A 7,334-nucleotide genomic window follows, 5' to 3' on the forward strand; every position below is an offset into this window, starting at 1 on the left:
GGTGGGGTGTGTTTTTTTGGGGGGGGGGGGGGGTGAAGGCCAAGTGCTGGGGTGGGCTCGCACCTTTCTCCTTATTTCACACCCAAAACCAACCCCTCCATACCCCCACCCTGGCCGTGCCGGGAGCACCCACGGGTGCTGAGCTCTACTGACACCAGCGCTGCCGCCAGGTCACGGTGCGGCTCCGCTCGTCCTGTGCCGACCTGAGTGAGGAGGAGGAGGAGGACGCGGCCAAGCTGGGGGTGGACTTGGTCAACTGCCCGGCCAGCGCCGAGGGTCACCGGACATACCCCTGCACGCCAGACATGGTAAAGTGCCGGAACAGGGCACCCCAAATCCTGTTTTCTCCAATTCTACCCCAAATCCAATGCAATTTGCCACCCCCTCCCTCAAATCCCAAACTTTGTAGCTGCAGAGCCCGAGCTGCACCCAGCTGCCTCTGCTCAGCCCCTCATCCTCATTTTGGGGTAAAACCAGCCCTGTTTAGCCAATTTCCCTTGTGGCAGGTGGGGGTTTCCACTCCTGATCCCCCTCCCACACCCTCGCTTCCGAAGGCTTTTCCGAACCCTCTTTCCCCAGCGCCGTGGGATGGAGGTTAAACACTGGGGTCTCGTTTTGGGATGCTGAGGGAGTGCCCATGGGGAGACCCAGCATCCACCTCCTACGGTGGTGGTGGGCATCGCCATGGGGGGCTGTGGGGCCACCCCCCATCACCAGCACCCCAATATTCACCCCAGGAGGGGCAGGAGGAACGGCCGGCCGGGTGGCTGCGGCAGAGACCAGAGACCCCCATCCACCCCAGCCTGCAACGGCCGGCACTGGGCGAGACCCTCATCACCGACGGGCAGCACTGGGTGGCCCAGCTCATGGAGGACATCACCCAGCGGATGGGTAAGAGCCACCAGCTGGAATGCTACTACATCCCCACGTCCCACCTTGGGGACCGACCCAACCTCTTGTGCCTCCCTACAGGGAACGTGAGCAGCCGGGGGGCCGCGGGGCTCCGGGAAGGGCACCGGGTTGTCCTGTCTGACATCCACCACACACGTGAAAAAGATCAGGATGTCTATTCCCAGCTAGGTGGGCACGCAGCAAACCCTGTTCCCGTCTCTTTTTTTGCACCGGGACACCTCTGGGTGCAGCTCTCCCAGCGGAGAGGCTCATCCCGATGCCGTATCTGTCTCCTCCACGTGCAGAGAGCGACCTGGCCCTTCTCCTGGCCCAGCAGCGCCGGGTGGAGGAGGTGATGGAGAAGCTGCGGCAGGTCAACCAGAGCCTGGGGCTGATGCTGGCGACCATGGAGGATGCACAGAGCCGGCTGGAGAACCATCTGCAGCATCTCCACGCTGACCTCGACCCAGCCGGTGAGCTGGAGACGGGTGCTGGAGGGTGGATGGGTGCCGGTGGGTGCCAACGCCAGGCTCTTGCTCCCTGTCCCGCAGGTTGGAGCCCAAGTGCCATCTCCACCTGCATCCTACATGGCTCCTACTTTGTCCTGCTGGTCGTACTACTGGTGCCCATACTGCCCCGTGCCATCCTCCTCCTCTTCTTCCTCGCCTCCAGCGCCCTGGGCGAGCTCCTTGGCATCCCGGCACTCTCTGCTCTCCTGGCCCTTGCCGTGGCAGGTGGGGACGGGTCGGGGGGGACCCGAGTGGGGACACGCTGCCCTGGGGGTGGGCTGGGGGGGGGCTTTGCCCTCTCCCACCCTCTCACTTCCCTGCAGGGCAGTGGCTGGTGGCGGCCACCCGCCGCGGTGCTGGAGGAGCCTGGCTGGTGCTTCCCCGCAAGGACCCCCATCACCGGCTCACCTCCACCCCGGATAGGTAGGAGATGGTTGGAGGGGGGAGAGGACATGTGTGGCACCCTTGGGAACTGCTAGGACCCAGCCTTGGGCACCCATCCTGGATGTCCCATCCTACTGCCATCTGGCAGAGGTCCCCAGGGTGGGGTGCTGGTCCCCAAGGGGGGGCAGGACACATCTTGATGGCTTGCCTGCAACTTTTGGGCACCTCATGCCAGCTCCCTGCCCTGTTTCAGCCTTGGAGGAGGGTGTGGGGAGGCTGGAGAGGGGGCTGCCATCGTGATGGGGGTGAGGAAGGAACCACCAAGGTGGTAGAGCTCCAGGTTTCCTTCTTCCCGTGTAGGGAGCACAAAATGGAGCTGTTGCAGGAGGAGCTGGAGAGGATGGAGATGAGCTGCCTGGAAGGTGAGAGCTGGCTGGGCAGGAGGACACGGGAGAGATGACCATGAGGTGGCAGGTGTGGTGGCTGTAGGACAGGGGTCTGAAGCCCCAGCATATCCCCATCCTGTGCTGGAGCATGTGCGTTACCCCAGAGTGTCCCCAGGCTATTCTAGGGGATGCGCACCACCTCAGGTTGTCCCCATCCAACACCTGGGGACAGCAGGTCTGGGAGTGTGTCACCACCCGTGCCATGTTCTTGCAGAGCCCTCGTGCCTGGAGCAGCCCCCAGGGATGGCAGGGGACACCCCTTGCTTAGCAGGGTGGGTGTCACCCGTCCGCGGTACCTGGAGGACAAAGCTGAGCTCGTGTGGGGTAAGCCTGAGCTGGGGGGGGGATGTCCCCAGGTCGGGCCAGACCTTTCTCCTGGGGGCCAGCTGGGTCCCCCTGAGGGTCAGTGTCTCTAGGGCTGGGGTGTCCTCATTGTGACTGCACCTCTGGGTGCTGGACACCCTGGTGAGAGAGGGGCCAGGGCTGGGGACGTGATGCCTAAAGAGGACTTTTGGGTGGAGGGGTGCGTCCTCCAAGGATGGCCAAGGCACCCATCCTGTATGACCCACATGTCCCCTGGGTACAACTCCTGCAGCACAGGAGGGTCACTAGGGATGGAGGATGCCCCGTCTAAACCCTTTCTTCCCCAACCAGGTGATGCTGGAGCCGGCCCTGGGTACTGGGAAGCGCTGGGAGCCCAAACCCTGCAACCCGAGCCAGTCTCTGGCCAGCAACTTGTGAGTACCAACCATAGAGGACATCCCTTCTCCAGGGACACCAGGGGCTGGTCACCTTGGGGTGCAGCCAGTGACCTGCCAGTGGGGGGACAGCCCCATTGGGGGCTTCCTGGGGTGCTGATGGGTCTCTCCTCCGTAGGTCCTTGCTGTCCCCACGGTCCCCATGCCAGGGGCTCACCAAGGCTGGGCAACGATGCCGGAAGAAAGCCATCCCCGGGCAGGACTTCTGCCATGTCCACAGCACCGGTTGAGCTTCATGCAGCAGCCTGGCCATGGACTCATCCCCCCATGTTTGACCCTCTACCCCCTCCCAGAGGGGTTTTAAACCCTTTTTTTGGCTCTTCCAGATCCTGGTGGAGAACACATAGTGGTGCTCAGGACCCTAAGTGCTATTCAATGTGGGTATGAGACCCTGCTGCAGGGCAGATGATCCTCACCCCACCAGTTTTATGCTATTTGCATATATTTTAATAAATGTCATATTTACAGCTCTAGCCTTCCCCGTTCTGGTTCCCCCCACCCCCATCCTGATGCTGGGGCAGGGGTGGCTTTTCTGGGGTCTTCAGGACTATCCCCACGCACTGAAAGCAACAGCAAATGCCTGGCTGCCATTCCTGTGCCAGAGGAACCCTGATCACCTTCCCTTTATTACAGCCTAATTACAGGTAATTAGCCTCTTGGACGTGGCCAAGGAAGTGGTGGTGGCTCCAGTTGGCTGCTACCACCTGGTCTGGGGTCCCAGCGACTTTGGGGTGCCCTGACCTTCCTCCCCCCTGCCCTGGGTGTCCTGCGCCGCTCCCAGCAGTGGGCAGGAACACAGGGTCTGCTCGCTGGGCTCTGGCCCGCTTTTACTTTGGAAATGTCACTGTCACAACCCCCCCCGCCCCCCCCAAGCCCCGTTCTTCTGCCCCACCAAAGGACAACCCTGAGTTGAAGAGGATGATGCCGGTGCCAGGTGATGCCGGTCCCGGTGTCGCGTTGGCCCATCACTTCCTGGCGTTGGCATAGTTGGTGCTGAACCAGGTGCAGGTCTCCTTCACGGCTGGGGAAGGAGAAGATGGGATGGGTTTGGGGATTGGGAATGCAGTTTGTTCATTGAATCATCGAATGGTTTGGGTTGGAAGGGACCTTTAAAGGCCATCTAGTCCAATCCCCCTGCCATGGGCAGGGTCATCTTCAACTAGATCAGGGTGCTCAGAGCCCCGTCCGACCTGGAATGTTTCCAGGGATGGGGCATCAACCACCTCTCTGGGCAACCTGGCCCAGTGTTTCATCACCCTCATCGTAACAAATTTTTTCCCTAGATCTTGTCTGAATCTCCCCTCTTTTACTTTAAAACGATTACCCCTTGTTCTATCACTACAGGCCCTACTAAAAAGTCTGTTGCCATCTTTCTTATAAAGCACCCTTTAGGTACTGAAACGATGGACCACCCTGATGCCGCCAAGGCTAACTGCAGTGGGTAGGACCTCCGTGTTTCGTGGAGCCCCCCCACCTCACCTTGCCTGAAGGGTGTGAACTGGAAGCCGGGCAGGTAGCGCCGTAGCTTGGCATTGCTGGCCGTCTTCTTGAACTGCCCATCTGCTTTGGTAGTGTCAAACTGGGGTGGGAGGGATTAAGGGAAACCAAAGGGGGGAAAACCAGGTCTTGCTTGGCCCCACCATGTCCTGGCTTGGGCAGTGGGTGGGATGCTCAGGGTGCTGCTCTGGACCATGCCATCTCCCCTGGAGCTCTACAGCTACTGGTGGCAAGTGGGGTGCCCCCCATGCTGCAGCAGCCCTGCAAACAAGGGGGGCTAGCTTGCAGTGAAGGATACAACAAGTTCTCCCCTGAAATCCATGGCCTCCACGATCGCCTCTGCTGCCTCTCTGATGGAGACTTCATCTTCTTCTCCCACTGTGGAGAAGGGCATGATTGTGGCTGTTCCCCCATCCTCTTGAAAAGGGGCTGGAGGGTGGGGGGCGGACAGGGCTTACCTGACAAAATGATGGGCTCCACCTCATCATATTCCCGCAGGACCCAAAGGAAGAGCCGGGCCAGGTCCTGCAGAGGGGCAGATGGCTCTTGGGGGGTGGCTGCTGTCCCCCAGCCCTCCCATCGCAAGGGGACCCAACCCTGAGGATGGCCAATGCTGCCCAGGACAACCCAGGTGGGCTCAGACCTTACTGGGGTCCAGGCACCAGCCCCCCCCAGACCCATACCCTGCCCTCCCCAGGCCATGGGAGGCGAGTGCTCCCCGAGGCCACGCATACCAGGGAGTAGATGAACTGTCTCCTGGGCTTGCCCGTGCCCCAGACGGTCAGAGCGGAGCCAGTCTCTGCAAGAGGAAGGAGAGCATGTCCATAAGCATCGGAGCCACCTCCATCCATCTTGGCTACCCTGCAGAGCAGCTTATGGAGCAAGCAAGGGGAAAAAAAACCCAAAACCAACCCTCCCAAAAAAAAGCCATAAGAAGTCTTGCCACACTCACGTTTGGCCAGGTAGACCTTGTGGATGAGTCCTGGCAAGACGTGGCCATCCTCGATGTTGAAGTTGTCGTGTGGCCCGAAGACATTGGTGGGGATGACGGCGGTGAAGCGGCAGCCGTGCTGCTCGAAGTAGCCCCTGAGTGAGAGCAGTGGGGGGGGTTGTGGGTGGGTTGTCCTTCAGCTACAGTCATCCACCCCTCTGGCACAGAGCTGTCCCCAGAAGACCCCAGCCAGCAGCATCTCCATCTGCTGAGCCCAGGTATCTCCCCAGCTCTGTTTAATTCTTGGGAGTCCCAGGGGATTCCCCTTGCCCTGATAATCGGTGGGTGCTCGAAGCCTGCAAGGGCTCTCCCATGCCCCCCCCCGCACCTATTCTGGATGTCGATCATCCTCTTGGCGTAGGAGTAGCCAAAATTGGAGCTGTGAGGTGGCCCGTTGTGAATCTGGAGACAAAAGAGCAGAGAGTTAAGAGTTAAGCAGGGCAGGGACCCCTCCCTGGACTGTGCACAGGGATGGAGATGCTCACCATAGTCTCATCGATGGGGTACGTCGTCTTGTCTGGGAAGATGCAGGTAGAGAGGCAGGAGACCACCTTCTGCACTCCCGTCTCGTAGGCTGAGTGTAGGACGTTGTCGTTGATATGGATGTTTCTCCTCTGGGGATGAAGAGATTTGTCAGATCTGTGGGGTGGGGACCCCCAAAATCCTGCATCCTATGGGTAATAACTCATTAATAACTCTAGAAACCAGACGAGCTCTGGTTTGGCCCTGGGAGCAGAGCAGGCCAAGTCCCTGTGTCCCCATGTCCCAGCTTGGGGAGAGCATGAGATTGTAGCATCCTCAGGGACCCCGATACCGCCCATTTTCTGGGCGCTCACCCAAAAATCCAGGTTGTAGCGGATGTTTTTGAAGAGGCCCCCAACCATGGCGGCCAGATGGATGACGTGGGTGGGCTTGTGCTGCTCGAACAGGGCTTTGGTCTCCGCGGCATTCCTAGGATGGGAAATTTTGGGGTTCAGCGGTGTTGAGGGAGCAGACCGGGGGGGTTCCCAAGCAAAAACCCACACGGTCAACTCACGTCAAGTCGGCGTCTCTGGAGGACACAAAGATCCACTCCTCATCTGGCCGCCCCTCTCCATCAGCCACCACCTTCTCGATGGCTCTCCCCACCAAGCCGGTGCCACCCGTCACCAGGATGCGTTTGGGCACCAGCCCCGCTGCCTCCGTCATGGCCAAAACCCTGCAGGGAATGGGGGGGGCTAAGCTGTGGTCACCTCAGGGTGCACCCCGCTATGGACCACCAAGCTCACCCCGACCCTGGCATGGGCACCCACAATCATCAGCCATGAACATCAGCCACGTGCCAGGTCAGTGGGATCATTTTTTTTTTGGGTGGGGGGGTTTACCTGCTTCCACCAGCAAAAGAGAAAAGGAAAGTGGAAGCGGTGTGTTTGGTGGTGATGTGGCCAGGCCAGCAGAAACTCGTCAGCTGTAATTGCTAACTAATGAAACTGGCCGGTGGCCCGTGGGCTCCCAGTTTGCAGGTGGCACCTGGACTGGGGCCAGACCCTGCCACGTGGCACTGCAAGGCCTCCAGAAATGGAGCCTTGCCCCACACCTTCACCGAGTCCCAGGTCTGCACCCCGAATGTGCCCCTGCACCCCAGCTTTGCACCCCAGATCTCCCCCTGCACCCTGAGTCCCAAGTCTGCACCCCAGATCTCCTCCTGCACCCCAAATCCCAAGTCTGCACCCCAAATCTCCCCCTGCACCCCAGGTTTGCACCCCAGATCTCCTCCTGCACCCCAGATCCCAGGTCTGCACCCCACGCCTCCCCCTAAACCCCGAGTCCGAGGTCTGTACCCCACATCTCCCCTGCACCCCAAACCCCAGCCCTGCAC

General features: G+C 60.3%; 2 protein-coding genes across 2 annotated transcripts in view; one reads left to right on the plus strand and one right to left on the minus strand.

The window, feature by feature from the left end:
* The window catches only part of LOC104842132 (protein brambleberry-like), a 3,565-nt gene extending 347 nt beyond the window's left edge, over positions 1 to 3,218 (plus strand). The window contains exons 3-12 of the mRNA XM_010584248.1: positions 171 to 308; positions 738 to 891; positions 973 to 1,080; positions 1,197 to 1,364; positions 1,443 to 1,625; positions 1,724 to 1,823; positions 2,145 to 2,206; positions 2,445 to 2,554; positions 2,885 to 2,967; positions 3,107 to 3,218. Coding sequence (XP_010582550.1) covers positions 171 to 308; positions 738 to 891; positions 973 to 1,080; positions 1,197 to 1,364; positions 1,443 to 1,625; positions 1,724 to 1,823; positions 2,145 to 2,206; positions 2,445 to 2,554; positions 2,885 to 2,967; positions 3,107 to 3,218 — 1,218 coding nt within the window. The remainder of the gene's footprint in view (positions 1 to 170; positions 309 to 737; positions 892 to 972; positions 1,081 to 1,196; positions 1,365 to 1,442; positions 1,626 to 1,723; positions 1,824 to 2,144; positions 2,207 to 2,444; positions 2,555 to 2,884; positions 2,968 to 3,106) is intronic.
* A 732-nt stretch (positions 3,219 to 3,950) lies between these two features.
* On the minus strand, positions 3,951 to 6,671 carry TSTA3 (tissue specific transplantation antigen P35B). The gene is made up of 10 exons (XM_010584241.1): positions 6,513 to 6,671; positions 6,313 to 6,427; positions 5,962 to 6,090; positions 5,805 to 5,878; positions 5,438 to 5,571; positions 5,220 to 5,284; positions 4,944 to 5,010; positions 4,784 to 4,863; positions 4,468 to 4,567; positions 3,951 to 4,009 (listed from the first exon to the last, which is right to left on the minus strand). The coding sequence occupies exons 1-10, from the start codon at positions 6,662 to 6,664 to the stop codon at positions 3,954 to 3,956; spliced, it is 972 nt and encodes a 323-aa protein (XP_010582543.1). The 5' UTR covers positions 6,665 to 6,671; the 3' UTR covers positions 3,951 to 3,953.
* Between the last annotated feature and the right edge of the window lie 663 nt (positions 6,672 to 7,334).

The sequence above is a fragment of the Haliaeetus leucocephalus genome, unplaced genomic scaffold (genome assembly GCF_000737465.1).
Source record: "Haliaeetus leucocephalus isolate CR32 unplaced genomic scaffold, Haliaeetus_leucocephalus-4.0 Scaffold953, whole genome shotgun sequence".
NCBI classification, from domain to species: Eukaryota; Metazoa; Chordata; class Aves; order Accipitriformes; family Accipitridae; genus Haliaeetus; species Haliaeetus leucocephalus.